General features: G+C 28.4%; 2 protein-coding genes and 1 long non-coding RNA gene across 3 annotated transcripts; 2 read left to right on the top strand and 1 right to left on the bottom strand.

Annotated features, from left to right (window-relative positions):
• Positions 1–2049: 2049 nt before the first annotated feature.
• Positions 2050–2973, top strand: LOC149056211 (uncharacterized). Its single transcript, XM_089227041.1, has one exon. It carries the CDS (start codon positions 2050–2052, stop codon positions 2971–2973), a length of 924 nt encoding a protein of 307 aa, XP_089083167.1.
• A 2406-nt stretch (positions 2974–5379) lies between these two features.
• ND-B18 (NADH dehydrogenase (ubiquinone) B18 subunit) lies at positions 5380–6751 on the top strand. Its single transcript, XM_015514707.2, has 3 exons — positions 5380–5638; positions 5716–5884; positions 6608–6751. The coding sequence occupies exons 1-3, from the start codon at positions 5530–5532 to the stop codon at positions 6717–6719; spliced, it is 390 nt and encodes a 129-aa protein (XP_015370193.1). The 5' UTR covers positions 5380–5529; the 3' UTR covers positions 6720–6751.
• A 4857-nt stretch (positions 6752–11608) lies between these two features.
• Positions 11609–15482, bottom strand: LOC107166156 (uncharacterized). The gene is made up of 2 exons (XR_001506112.2): positions 14639–15482; positions 11609–12507 (listed from the first exon to the last, which is right to left on the bottom strand). It is a non-coding gene; the product is annotated as an uncharacterized LOC107166156 (long non-coding RNA).
• Positions 15483–16228: the final 746 nt, after the last annotated feature.

Consider the following 16228-nt stretch of genomic DNA (forward strand, 5'->3'; position numbering starts at 1 on the left):
TTTATGTACAACGATCTTAGTTTTTTTTTTTTTTTTTGAGCATCAATAATATATTGTAGATTTCTAATTGTTCTTCCTGGATACCTTGGGTCTACGATCTCAGGCAGTAAACAGTCGTAAAAAAATGTTTGCAATTTTGGAAACATTTGTTCTTCCCAGAATTTTTTATTAAAAAGAATTGTTTCAGTTTTTATGCCTTTTGGAGTCCATACAGCAAATACGCAAAATTTCTTTTGTACAATTCTCATTTGTCCTTGAACTTGATAATGGTGCTTGTGTTTTTTTTTTAAAACTTCCAATGCTCCCATCTTTATTTATAGACCAAAAATCAATTTTTTTATTTAATATACCTTCATCGGGAGTCATATTGGAAGCAGAGTATGGACATTTTATTTCGACCAGTCCATCGTTATCTAGTAAGCCATCTGGAGTAGCTCCTAAAAAAAAAATGTTCTGCATCTATAAAAATTCCACAGTCACGAATAGGCTTGTTCAAAATGTTTTCTAACTCTTTTTTAGCAACAACTTCATTTTCACGGCCATAATCTAAGGACTGTGCTATTATTTGTGTATTGTATAAAAGACTCTTGACAATATTTTCACAACCAGTATCTTGTCTTCAAGAGATGATACGTCCAAAGTTAGAAGCCGTTAAAAGTTTTCTTCGTACTTCATTCCACTGTACATTTTCATATTGATCGATAGTTTCTTTTTGAATATCGTCTTTTTTTAACGCTACTTCTCTCATTTCACTTAAAACTTCTTCTTTTTGACGATTAAATTCTATTTGATCTATATCGGGTCTAATGGCATTTTCTCCATACGACAAATCAGGTCAATATTTTTAAAAAGTTGTTTTTTAAATCTTTTATTTTTTATCCTAGCAATATTTTGAAGATTTTGTTTTCTTTTTCTTTTTAACTCCACAGCACTTAAAAATCCTCGTTTTAATGGACTTTTATGGTGTAACACTTTATGCAGCGAATAAAGCGGGCGACATGTGTTTTTGGTTACAGCTGCTAGCATGCATCTTCCAGAATAAGAACGATTCATCGCAAAGTTTATACGTTTTCCACCGATTACTTTTGCAATTATAGCATTATATGATTCTACTATATTGCTGTCCACATCTTGTAATAAGCTATCACTGTGTCTTGCCAAGTTTCTAATATGTTTCATTATATTAGCATAAAATTCTTGATCCGTAGATTTAATTTTTTCCACGTAGTCAGCTGAAACGTCTGTTTTATTTTTGATACAAAAATATGAAGCACACTCTTGATGATGGCCGAAAACATGATCAATACTATTCATTATATCTTGTCTAAGCTCGGTTACAGAATGCCCATTTGTCTTACGATACATGCTAGCTGATACGATACCGCGACGAATCCTAAGTATATTACCACTCAATATTTTGCGATGTTCAAGCTTACCCGATTGTGGTTTTATGGTCATATCTTTTAATTTATTACAGAGATTTCATAAAAGATGATTCCTACATTCCACTTTTCTCACAGTTAAATTTTTATACGGTCTTGCCTCTAGAATTTTTTTATATACACTGCTATCACCATCTGCGATGAACTTATTATATCTGATACCATACATTTTCTCACTTTGTAAAAAACCTTCGACAATTATTGATGATTCCATGCCATATAGTATGTCATAAATACATTAAACAGTAATGACAATTTTAAAATAGTCCACCAAAAGCGCGAGCACCGGCATCAAAATTTAAGTCGTATGCCGTCTTATCATAGCTCGTTGGGCAACCATACTATCTTAAATCGTGGCCTCAGCCGACAACCGCGGCTCCCATAGACCATAGTCCCATTACTCCGTACTCGTCAGTCAAAACACGCTATACACGAACACATTTATTATATTTATACTGGCCATCAGTCAGCTGTCTGCATTTCTGCAATTATCACTATCACTCTGCACTTATTCAAATATCGTACTCTGTTAGACTGCGCCTCTCGGCTCTCAATTATTCGCATTTTTAAGTTTTTTTCTCGCTCTACAAGTCGTTGGACTACTCTGATGAAAACATTAAAAGTTTCATTAAAAGGACACTCGGATACAAGGTGGTCTTCGAAATCCAATGCCATAAAACCATTGAGTACTCAAATTAAAGAAGTTTATGGAGTACTTAAAAATATGATAGCCAATTCTTTAAATGCTGAAACTTCTTCCTCTGCTCAAAGTCTACTCAAAAACATTAATTTAACATTTCTTTTCTACCTTAATGTCTGGAATCAAATATTAGGTCAAATGAAAACTTTGACTTTGGATAAAGCTGAAAGTCTGATTCAGGCATTAAAAAATTCACTACAGGAATTTCGTAATACAGAATTTGAAGAAAATTTTACTCGCACTTCTACATTAGTTACTACTTTGGGAATAACAAACACATCCATGAGATTAAAAAAAAAGAAAAGATTAGAATTGTACGAAGGACAAGACGATGGAATACATATTTCGGAAGTTCAACATCTTCGCATCAATATTAACAATGCAGTTGATGTTTTCATAAATCAACTCAATTGGAGATATGAAAAGTTAATGGAAGTTGCTGATGATTTTGGATTTTTGTCTGGTGCATCATTGTACAACATGAGTACTATAGAATTAAAAAAAGCCGCGATGGATTTAGCAATGAAATACGAAAAAGACATCAATGGTGCAGAATTTATTGATGAGATTTCCGATTTTCAGAACGTAGTGAAGTCAATTATTCCTGACCATATTAAATCTGCAACTATTGAATTACTTCAGCTGATTCAAGACTACAATTTAAAAGAATCGTATCCAAACGTAGAAATTGTATTTAGAATCTTTTTGACGATGCCTGTAACTGCAGCTACATGTGAACGTAACTTTAGCAAACTCAAGCTCATAAAAAATTATTTGAGATCAACTATGGGCCAGGAGAGACTTTCGAATTTATCTATTTTGTCGATATAAAATGAAGTGGCTGGGGAAATTAATTTTGAAGATGTCATCGATGAATTTGCGGCAATCAAATCAAGAAAAGTCAAATTATGAGATTTACTTTTTTGTATGTCAATATTATATGTCTATATATTACATGCTCTTTTAATAATCAAATATATATAATAGTTTAACATTTTACAAATGATGATTTTTTTTTTTTGTTGACGGAAGGGGGCGCATATACTCAAACTTGCCTCAGGCGTCAAATGAGCTTGTTACGGCTCTGGACCAGGCTTACAGTAGGTTACAATAGTAGGTCACTGTAATGAATGGTATTAAATTTGAATTCAATGATATATTATTATTGTGTACGAAAAACGAGATTTTGAGACGGTATGTCTATAATATTACTATAGCAATATTGGCAATAGGCATAGTTTATAATATTATTGTGATTAAATAATTAATTTTAGTATTAGGCATTAGTATCTTCTACAGTAGGTTAAATTCATTTTCCCCTCAAAAAATACATTTTAAAATGTCATTGTGTGTATAAAATACAACAATATGTCAATATATTCTTAAAAGTTTCTTATATCCACAAATAATATTTATTTTTAAATTACAACAAAATAACCAAAATCGATATTATTGAATTTAATATGTAACTTTGTTCAAATTTTATTTTAATAATAATAAATTTATTTATTGCTTGTAGTTGATAAATATGAACAAAGTGTATGGTTAACATAATATGAATTTACTAGCTTTGCTCTATAACTGAGGTAATACCTCTTATCGTAGACCAAGAATACTAATCTAGATGTAATTAAAAAATGTAATATTATTTAAAATAAAGAAATAAAAATGCACAATTTGAATTTAAAATGTCTGTAAGAAATAACTGTGTTTATATATTTTTTTAGATTTATTGGCCATAATATGAACAATTTATGAGAATCTATATTGTAAATCTTCAATCCTTAGTTATAAAACTGAACATTTCATAATTTTTTAATTACAATGATTGATAATTTTCAAGATTTTGATAGATTTTGTCAAAGTTCAAACTTTAAATGATTATAAAAAAAAATCGTGTCTATGTATTTTTAATATTTTTCAACCGCTTTAGTAACAATATATGAGGAGCCTTTCATTACCTTTTCACGCACTTTGGGACAACAAATACAATTTTATTGATATTTATAGAAAACAAAAATTAAAAAACATGAAATTTTAAATTGCCGTAAACAGTTCAAAACAAGTCAAAATATTTTGAAATGTTATGGTGTATAAAAAAAGCTAAATTAACATTCAGTCAAAATTGCATGTAGATACTAGATACGGTCATTTGTTTTAGAGTTACATCAAAAAATAAAAATAATTTTTCTTTTGTTTTTCACTTTACTTTTGAAAACTACTGGGAAAACTACCAACTAGATTCACTACTTTCCTATTAGAAAAGATAATGTTGAAAAAAATCTAAGCATTTTTAATGTCCTAAAAGGTGATGACAGACACAAAAAAAAATTAAAAAACACATCATTGTAAAAACTATACATTCATCGCTCCGCTCAGAAACTAAAATAGTTATTAGGTATATAGGCAACCACATGACGTATAAAAAATATATTATATATTTAAAAGGCCGTTAGTATATTGAGGGGGCCTCTACAATTATGATTTTCCCGGGCTGTGTTTTTCTCCCAGTCCGCCACTGGCCATTCCCCATTAGTTCACAGAGTAATAATAATTCTACTATGAGTATGGTGACCAGATATTAAAAGAGAAAAAACAGTACATTATAATATAGATATAGGCTAATACATTATGTGTATATATATATCAATATAATTACATAACAATAAAACATTAATTTAAACTCATTTATTTATTTTTAAACATAAATATGCATCACAGATTTTTAATCTTACTAACGGTGAAATTAAAATATGTGTTTTTATATATAGGTAACTCTACTCATTATGTGATTTTCATGAAAAACAAGACTTATAATAAAAAATACTTAATAAAAGACAACTTTAGAACTTAGATTATTATTATTATATTTATATTATTATTAGATTGTATCTAAAGCCGTGATTACAATATTAACACTATATCACGGTACCTATTAAAACTTTTTTTTTTGATGATAGCATTTTTTTAAATCCTTGAAATTTGAATTTAGGTAATTTTTTTTCCATTTACAATTATTAAATTATTAAAAATAAGTACATTTAAGTATACTTTGACCATTTATTTAGGACAGTAGGACATGTTACCAAAAAATAGTACTGTCCTTATAAAATAAGTACGTCTGGTCACCATAACTAGGAGTAGTGTGAATTATAATATAGTTATTGAACACTAGAACAGCTGTGATATGCTTTTTGTTTCATGATTTTTATCAAAGAAAATTTCTTATCATCTCATTTTTTAACATTCGTTTTACTTCAAAGTTACATTAGTAACTAGTTACAGTAGTTGCAATCTATAAAATACGGATAACTTATTTTGTAACTTTACATGCAATTTCCCAGCTAGAATTATCCTTGTAGATAATCGTTTTACGATATTGTAGTGATGGGACACACATGGTCAGAATATGTCGCTCCAGAGACGACCCCGTTGCGAGACAAACCATCGCAGTTTGAACCTCATTTTGGGTTTTCCACGGAAAGACGAGAGAAAAGTAATGTACCACTATATGTTAATGACAATAAGTTTCGTCATACAGTGTATTAAATATTGAATTGAATTCTTTCTTAGAAATGATCGCTTCACTAGCAGAAATGGAATCAGCTAAAGTTCCTTTGGATGCCAGAGATTTTTGTGCACACATGTTATTGAATTTAAGAGGTTGTATCAGAGAGCATTTCCCATTCAATCACCATTGTCACCACGAGAGAGAAGAATATTATGAATGCCAGTATCACGAGTAAGTTATACTTTATAATGTGTGTTGTCGGTTCTCAACACAGTCTAAGATAAAAGTGTGTATTTCTCTACTTTGTATTGTACTCCAACATCAAGCTATGGGCTTTTATGAATATAAATTAAAAGTCTAGACCTATCAAATAAATAAATAAAATGTTATACATATTTGACTTTCCCAATTGTTATGACATTTTATAAAAAATTTTTATTTACCTAAACTCATGAAAAATTTGTTTTATAAATATAATATGATTTTGATAGCATTTGTAAGATATTTTTATCATTGAAATCAGAAGTATTCAAGCTTTTTCATCACACGGTTTCTTTGGTTATTCACAATATTTTAACAACTCCCAAATTATTATGAAAAAATTGAATCAATACACAGATACAATATGGATGATAATAACACTGACTTATGTATTATAAGTGTTATAACTTATATTTATAACATTTCAAATGAGTACATGATGTGTTTCATTATTGTTTCTATAATGATTACAAATAATATTAATAATAATCACACAATACCTACATTAATTTTTGGTTTTCAGTGTTTAAATGTATCTCACTTTGTACTCTCGCAATGTCCTTGGGAACCATGATGCACAATTTGAATACTTCTGGTTTATACATACTTAAAATTTGCTAGATATATTTTGGTTTTATGTTCCAATGATAATTTGAATTGTGTAATTTAAGCATTTTTAATTAAAATTTTTAGTTATTTGGATCGCATGAAGGACTATGAAAGAGAAAAGCGATTATTACAAAGAAGACATCAATTGAGACAAGGAGGTGCACCAAATGCAGAAGAAGGCACTATCAGTGCTTAAATGGTATTAATTTAATTTAATACCTAACTTAGGTAATTATAATTTCTATATAAAGTAGGTTATAGACTATAGTTGCATTTTGTTATATTGAACTATTTATTTAAATTCTTATACTAATGATATCTTGATTGAAAAAAAATATTTTAATATCGTATTTTTTTTATAACAAAATTAATAGAAATTTGGATACTAATAAAAATATTGTATCAATACTTTTGTATTTTATTTAGTTTTAAACTTACACAAGTTAATATTTTTATTATTTTATTAACGATTTTATACATTTTTTTACATAATCAAATATCATAGACAAGATAAAATAAAACACTTAGTAATCCAAACTAATAATGTATATCAGTATTGTTCAATCTATTATTCAACAGCATACTGTGCTCTATATCTGCTCTTCACAATATTTTCACAATTATGTTAGTTTTCTTTATCAAAGACAATTTTTTTTTATGCTATTGCATAATTTTCTACACCAAATTTTGATTAACAAGATTGCACTTTACTAAGTGTAGGCATATTCAAATTTATTACTAATATTTAACTATACTATATTTTTATAAAGTTAAATTATTGGATAAAAATTTCAAAAGTATACAGCATTTCTAGAGAATGCTTGAGTTCACCAGTGTGCTATGGCACATTCATTTGAAAACACTTGTTTATATACTGATAATTTCAATACATTTGACAAATATCTCTGCTAAGCTAGCGATGTTAAAACATTCAATTTAGCCATATTCTAAAATATAAACCAGTTTTTTTAATGTCAAATGTTATTTTTATTATAATGAGGAAGAAAATATTTCAACCCATGTTCATCTATTACTATACAATGTCCATAGGCGTGTGAAGCCTTTGCAGCGTATGAGGCTGATAAAATATGCTCCTCTCCCACAGATAAAAAATATAAATGACCCTAAAATTAATGTGCATGACATTTCATCTAAAACTTCTAGTTACTAATTTAAAAAAATAGGTTTTTCATCTTTTTTTTGAATAAAAGCATTTTTTTTTAAAATTTAATTAAATGCCTATTTTACGAACATGTTTATTGAAATGAAAATTTACAATATACATAAGTTATAACTCAAGCCTTCTCTTTCCTGAAATAAAGGCTTTAAATTCTTCAATCGCATCCTCTGTGTCAATTTCAATAGAAATTTGTCATTCTATGAATATCAACGTTAATGTATCCAGGCGCTTTGGAGTCATCACTGCAACTTGATTACAAACAGTTGGTAAAGATATTTTTATCAGTGTTAATTAGTCAATCATGCTGGCGATTATATTAGTACAGAATAGATTAAATTTATTATAGTATCAACTATTCAACTATTATAATAAACATAAGACTTTTCAGTATTTAGACATTGTGTAGTTAAAAATGTAACCATCGTCATTTTTGGAAAGTATAAATAGTAAATACCTACTCTAAAAATAAAACCTATATTTCCTTATTGAATATTGAAAACCATCTACATTGAATTTAAAAACAAGTCCATACTCTATATTGATATCACATTATCATTTTATAACCACTAACCAGTCAAAATATTATGAACTGAGCCATTGTTCATGTGCCCCCCAAGCGTTTTCCCACAGGATATGCAAACACATACCCTGTGCGTATGTCTATGACAATGTCTTCTTATTCCAGTATTTTTTTGATGTTTCTGTTACGTCAATCAATCTACTGTTGGATTAAAGTCTTAAATGTCTAATTGAGTAGCAAAGTGGATTGCTTTATTTATAAAATTAACATTACTTATTAGGATATTTGTCCTTTAATAACTATACATTTTGCTACTGGTTTTGTTTTACATGTCTTATACAAATTTAATTATTTACTTATGTGTTTATTAAAACATTAAACATTATAAATAATATGATAAAATGTTCATGGTTCTTTTACTACATTTTATCAAACTATCAATTATTTGAAAAAAAAAATTTCTTTTTTTGTTGACTAATAAATTATTTGGTTTTTCAAACATTCAACATCTTGTTTTTAATATAAACTGAAGATCTATCAAAACGATGTCCAATCTACATGTTTACTACATAATCTTTATCATTTATTTTATAATACTATAGTAAATTTATTATATTAGTTCAGGCAAATCATTATTTTATCTTGTGAGTTGTGATATGATATTTTCATTTAGATTTTTTAATCCTTGTCTTTAAAATGCAGTTTCAATTATTTTGACATACAGTTTTTCTAAGCAATATGAATAATTTAAATTAAAGCAAACATTTTTGAATTTGTTCTGCGCTTATCAACATATCTATATTTGGAAAATCAATAAATCAGTGTAAAAATTCAACAAACTCAGATGATATAGTAAATTTTAAAAATCATATAAAATTATGATTTTATGCAATCACTGAATGTTAACCTTCTTGAAATTAAACTGTTGCACTAAACTAAGTTATAAAACTAAATCGGTTTTATGTATGAAGTATTATGAAGTCTTGTCCTTAAAAAACAGCTAATATTATTTAGGAACTTGTTTTAATAAGTAAACACTAAACATTCAGTTTCATATTTTCACATCCCAACATTAAAATGTTGTTTTGATATTATTTCTATTTCCTATCTTTGTTTTAAATGTTCATATTTGTGTTATATGAGTACTATCATAATTTATATTATACAGAGTGATTCTTTTATCGTTGATCACTCATTATTTTAAAAAGCATTGATTTTTTTTCAAGTTTTTTTTAAACTTTTAGATACATGCTTTTTTACAATGGTATAACTTTTTTATTTTTTTTACTTGTTAGTATACTTTTTATTGTATAGTAAAAAAACTATCAACTTTCAAATGAGATCCTATATTAATAATTGTATTAATTAATAAATCTATTTTTTTAAAGATTTTTCCAGTTAAAATGTTTAACTTTTGTTAATCCAGTGGTGAGTTATAACTGTTCAAAGTTGAGTGGCATTTAGGGGTTTATACATAAATAAGTACTACAAAATCAGCCCCGTTGCTTCAGAAATGGGATTATTATCTGTATAGACCAGTAGCTATAATAGTAATAAATTTGATATTGTTGAATCCACGATTGATAATCATTGTGCTTTATGCCTATTATGCCTTGGGATTGAACGATATTGAATTTATTGCTTTTAGCTTATGGTCTTTATAATATATTGATAACTATAATTATGACCAGTGCCGCAATCACCTTCAGTGAAGTGAATTACACAACACCCTACCAAATGGATATTATAAAATACATTTGGCTGTTAACTTTAGTTTATTGTATAGTGTATTTGGTGAATTGATTTTTAAAAGTGTTTTACTGCGAAGCATTCAAATTCTATATGCCGCGGTATCTACTGATTAGGTATAGCACATTTACTCATAAACACTTACCAAAACCTCCCAACTTAGAGGAGCTTTAGCTCCATAAAGGGATCAACGAAAAATTAAAATTTGAACGTGATAATTCCTAAAAAAAAATAGCTTTTTTTATAGTTAATAAATTGTTTAGTATGAGTTCCCATTTGAAAATCAAAAGTTGATAGTGGTTAACCTAATTTTAAAACTTTCAACTATTCTAAAAATTTTAATTTTGAAGATATCAAAAAACTTTAAGTATCAAAGTTGCTTAGAAAATAAAACAATACAAATCCAGTTTCAAAAATAGTGGTATACTGGTATCTATTTAAGATATTTTTATTTAACTGATCATATACAGAAACAGATGTATTTATCTGTCATGTAAAAAGACCCCAAATTAAACTAGAAGTGATATGTTTGAAATATTTCCTGTTACCTTTAAAATTAAACACAAGGTGCATTATTGATCAGTCTTCACATTTTTTTAACCTCAATACAGGATTTGTGATATTAAGTCACAAATTAACTATTAATCATGATTAAAAAATTGATCTGGGAAAGGCTTAATTAAAATCATAGATAGGTTTGGTTGTTATAATTTCAAACATAATAACTAATTTTTCCTTAAACTTATAAAATCTCTTTTTATAAACAGAATATTTATATGAATTTAAATTTTTCCAGAAAAACTAAACTGTTCACACAAACTTAAAATACCTATAAGGTTTCTTTATTATTTCAAAAGCAAATATGCCAGTTACCTTTTTAGAAAACAAGTTACAAATGCATTTGAAATAAAAATATCTATGAATTTATAAAAGATTAAGTTTTAAATTTAGGATTATTGAATATAATTTTGTTTGAAATATCGAAACAACAATTTTCCTTTGAACATTTTGTTTAGTGCTAATTCCTTTTTAACCAACTAATTGTGCTTATTTATTTGCAAGATTAATAAATAAACAACATATAATTCAATATGAAATAATTAAATTTAATATAAAATTTAAAACATTTTACAAGAACTTTTTTAATTTATTTATGTAATTTACTACAATTACGTTTGTTCAAGAGAATATGAAAATAAAAAAATAAAATGAGTATTTCCTTTGTAAAATATTGTAAAGTATTGTAAAATTTTTTAAAATATACCATATAACTTAAAAGGTTTCCTGAAAGTGAAAGAATCTTCATAATCTATTGGTTGAATAATAATATTGTATTTCTTAATTTATTGCTTAAATATATATAATACAATAATGAATAAACAATTATATATGTATAACGAAAAAGGCATACTTAACAAATATTTTATATATCCAGGAGAAATTTTAAAATGTGTTTGTAATAACTTAATAACATTAATAGGTAGATAATTAAAATATAAGTGATAGCTATAATTAATTTTGTTCAAACATAATTCAGATTATATATTTTCACAGTTTAATATAATATTTGTGAAATGTTTTTTTCCAGAAAAATATTGATGATAATGAAGAAATGTGTGCAAATATATGAACAATAGGTATGTTTAGAATTGTATCATAGATATTTTGTTCTGATTAAATGTTGCATAAAATATTAAATAAAGCTCACGTTATATTGCTATAAACGAAAATGTACAACTTAATTTCTAACTGCACTATAAAATAAACAAAACTTAGTTTATAAGAACACAAAAAAAAAATAATAATACAATCATACCTTCATAAGTACCTTTACTGAGTAAATATATTTTTCTGGTAGACATCCCGTCAATAAGTACTGGTTTCAAATGGTGCTAGACAAGTTCAAAAATTAATACTTCTATGCACCAATACGAAACCAGTATTCACCGACGTTTAACGATCCTAATAGTTACACAGCTGCCATAGCATAAACCTTGTATCATCTAGTAATGGGACACACTTGAATACGTCCATAAGAAAAGTCATGCAAATACTGCACTTGTCTGCCCGAAATCCTTTGACTTTATATGCAAAATGGTTTTGTTCTTTAATGACCCACGCCTACCTTATTGCGTGTAGTGGGAAAAAGGCATGTAGCAGCGACATTGCATAAAATAATATAACAGTACTCATTTGTTTCCGTCTTGATTCATAAAAATCATATTATGTTCTTGGGTATTATACTATTATTATTGTTTTAAAATATCTGTCTTTAAAACTCATCGTGCGAGTACAATTTCTTCAGGGTTGTTGGGTGGGAACACATGGTAATGCAAGACGACTGTCGAAACCCGATACTTGGTGGCTTACGGTCTTGTACCACGGTGTCTGGTAACAATATTATACGGCTTCGTGTGTTGGTCAATGAATAAAACTTGTTTTTTCTTTCTTTTTTGTTTTAGTTAAATCTAGCGAAAATTTTTAACTGAACGCTTATTTTCATTGTTCTAATCTTGTGTTGGGTGATTCGTCTAACTATAAAATATAATATATTAATATAGGTACATAAAATTAATATTTTCTTTTTCTTAATTAAAAATAAAATTAGTATTTGATTTAATAATCAACATGTTATATTGTTTTATAAATCTCTATAATCTACTGTTAAATTAATTTTATAAAAACAACATTAACTACTATAATACTATAGTATGTTAGGTAAATAACTATTATTTATCTTCAGATAAAGAAAATGAATTACTAAATTATTTTAATATTGTATATTCCATATTGAAATTGATTGTAGTTGCGATGACGATATAATTGATATGCTTTTTAGTTTTGAATTACGCTACTACTAAAAAAAAAAAAAAAAAATAATACGCTACATTCATGGATATTATCTAGACATAAAACGTAACTCATGGAGTGCACAATAATTTTATTCAGTAGGCATCAAACAACTATTTGCCATTGTTTATAAAAAATATTTTTGATGTAACACGTGTATGTCATATTAACCTATATAGTCATCGTTTTGTACGAAAATTGCCAAATTTTCTTATGTTCATTGGGCTCAATCGTAAATATATATTATATGTGTATATTTACAATGACCTTATAACCTAATGTATACAAAACAGTAAAACACCATTAAACCAATTATATTCACTGAAATTTCTCAAGGCCATCCGAAATTTTTAAACGAATAATATCGATATGTATCAATGGATTTCGGTGTACAAATATTATACAGTGACTGGTTGTTATTGTTTAAACAACTTTATTCTGCGGAATTATTGCAATATGATTTTTTAAACAAAAACTTTAATGTAATTTTACAACTGTGACAATGAGATGTGAATATATATATATTTTTTTTATTATATTAAGTGATATATACGTCAAAATGTATTAATATTTTATTAATACATTAAAACAAAAAATATATTCATCAGTTTCAGATATTCTAAAATTCTAAATATTTATATAATTATTATTAGAAAAGGGCTCAAGGGTTGTAAAATTATGAAAAATCATTATTTTATTTTTGCTTGTTTGCTAAGTCAGATTTCTTAGTACAAAATTATTAATATGCTTAAAGTATATTATATTCGTACTCCTAATTTTGAAATTAAAATTCTTAAGTCTTTTATTCATATTTTAAAGTCTAATATCCATCTTTAAGGTGATTCCATCTATACGTATTTATGGAAATTGTGTCGATTTGTTGGTATTGAACAAATATCAAGAAATATAATTAAGGTTTATTTTCAAATATTATAGTTTTTATATTATAGTATTTTACCTTTTTTAGTGTGTGAAAATTAAATGAAATCTCTACTGCAAAACACGTTATTATAACTTAACTTGTTTTTGTGTTTATGAAACGTGTAAAATGTATTTGAATAAAATATTTTGGCATTCACTACAGATGATCGTATCGTGTGTGTTAATATAACATTATCATAGTAAACGTTTCGCCATAAACCAAGTCTACACGTGATACGTGAAAAAACTAAATTACAGTTTATAATAATAATAATATGAAACGAGTGTGGCGATCAGGTACGAAATAATATAATACACATCGCTCCACTTCGATCCTCAGGTAGTACGTAAGTATATATAATAGGTATCCTCACACACGCACCACAGACCGTGGAGCACTCGTGACTTCCCTTTTGGTAAAGGTATCCGTGTACGCAATTTACGAACCAACCCCTGCGGGTTTTTTTTTTGTAATCCAAAACATTCCACCGGGCCATTATTTGTATTACCTATTATTATTATTACTATTGTTGTTGTTGTCGTTGCATGTACAGCGCCCGCTCAAAAGCAGCTCTACCACCTATATAATATTTACTGGGGAGATTAAATACACATTACACATACGATAATAAAACGAATTCACACTAATATACTGTAAACAATATAATTACGAAATAATTTTAAAACAACGAAGTGTATAATATACTAATAACTGCTATATTAATAAATTTATTATTATAGTATCGTAATTTTCGTTCGAATTCGTAACGATGATGTATTGATTCGCGATCTTATTACCTATACTATTTTACGACGTCAAACTTAATAATTACTCCATAATATTATTATATATGTATATCATTATAAATCTATTTATATATCATTATAATATTACCGGTGATAAGCGTGCGATGTCTTGAGGCCGTCTTGCTCCGGGGGTGTAAACGCCACCACTAACTCGCCACCGATGACGGCGGCTGAGAACAAATGAACGATGAGTCGAGGGAGGGAAAGACAGCGGACAACGAAAACGATCGGACTACGACTGCACGGCACACACCGCGGGCGCGCGCACACTCACGCGCGATTGGTTTTTAAGGTTTTTTCTCCTCTTCTTTTCTCGCTCGCTTTTCCTTCCGCTCACGATGCCGCCGCCGCGACCGCCGCTGTCGGACGACTCGCCCGATCGGTGCCGGGTGCCTGATGAATGAACCCACACACCCGCTGGAGCGCGCGCGTCGACGGTCGCGTACTCGTATTTCGGTGGGAGTTTCGGACCAACGGGCAACGGCGGCGGCGGCGATCGACTGGCGGGAAAATAATGTAGATTATTTTTTTCATTATTATTTATCCATCGCTTCTTGTTCTTCGCTCGCGCGCACACACACACTGAAATATGCGATCACACGCATATCATATATTATACAGGTTGATTCTTCAGGCATGTCCGATGTCTATAGCTCCCCTCCTTTTTTTACCTAAATAATTTATGTATTTAAATTCTGATTTTTGAAATTTTTGAGTAGGTATACTAAAATACCATGTATATATATACCTAACTACCATATTTTTAATAACGTAAATATTATTATACTATTATTAAAGTAAAAGTTTCCTGCGTGGCGACATATTTTTGTTTTTCAAATAAGTCTAAAAAATTACTGTTAATTATTTAGCAGATAAATTTTTGGAAAATGTTAATGCATTTATACATTTTAAATTGAAATCTGAACGAGTAGTTCCCGTATTATTTAACAGTAAAATATGTTCTAAGGATAAAAGTCAATTTAAAAAAAAATCTATTATATAAAAATGTATGATACAAAAAGGGAAGTTCTCATTTGAAAAATCTAAGTTGATAATGTAAAAAAATCTATGTAGATGTATTTAAAAATATGTCCTTCTTTAAGTAAATTTAAAAATTTCAAAAATCGAAATATGAATGTGTTATTAATAAAAGAAGCAAGGGGGTGAGCTCGCCTGGTGAATCACTCTTTATGTGTGAGGACCCGCCGAAAAAATCGTACACCGCTCAAACGCGCGCGGGTTCGCGCGCGCGCATATTACACAATATATATTATTATTGTTATAGGGGAGAGATTGTGTGCGCCGAGATCCCTTTTGGCAGACCTTTTGTTTGCAGTGCGTTCCAGAGTCGTGATCGGTGGCGGGGATATTCGCGGCTATATTATATATAACGCGCGCGTATATATAGTGTTTCGGACCTCGCTCGCACGAGAAGCCAAAAAGGGGTGTGGAAAGGGCGGCAGAGAGAGGTAGTTAAAAAAAAAAAATATAAAACCGGTACAATAGCACCACCCCACACCTCTACTAACCTTTTGCGCGCTTATATAAATTATATATTATATTATTATTAACGTACGTATTTTTATAACTGCTGTTGCACCATCGTCTGTCGATCGGCGTTTATCATTTTTTTTATTCAAAGCCTCCTCAGGAGATTTAAAAAATTCTCTTGCCCCTC

Source organism: Diuraphis noxia, unplaced genomic scaffold (assembly GCF_037042655.1).
Source record: "Diuraphis noxia isolate RWA-SAM2 unplaced genomic scaffold, SU_Dnox_SAM2 contig0004, whole genome shotgun sequence".
NCBI classification, from domain to species: domain Eukaryota; kingdom Metazoa; phylum Arthropoda; class Insecta; order Hemiptera; family Aphididae; genus Diuraphis; species Diuraphis noxia.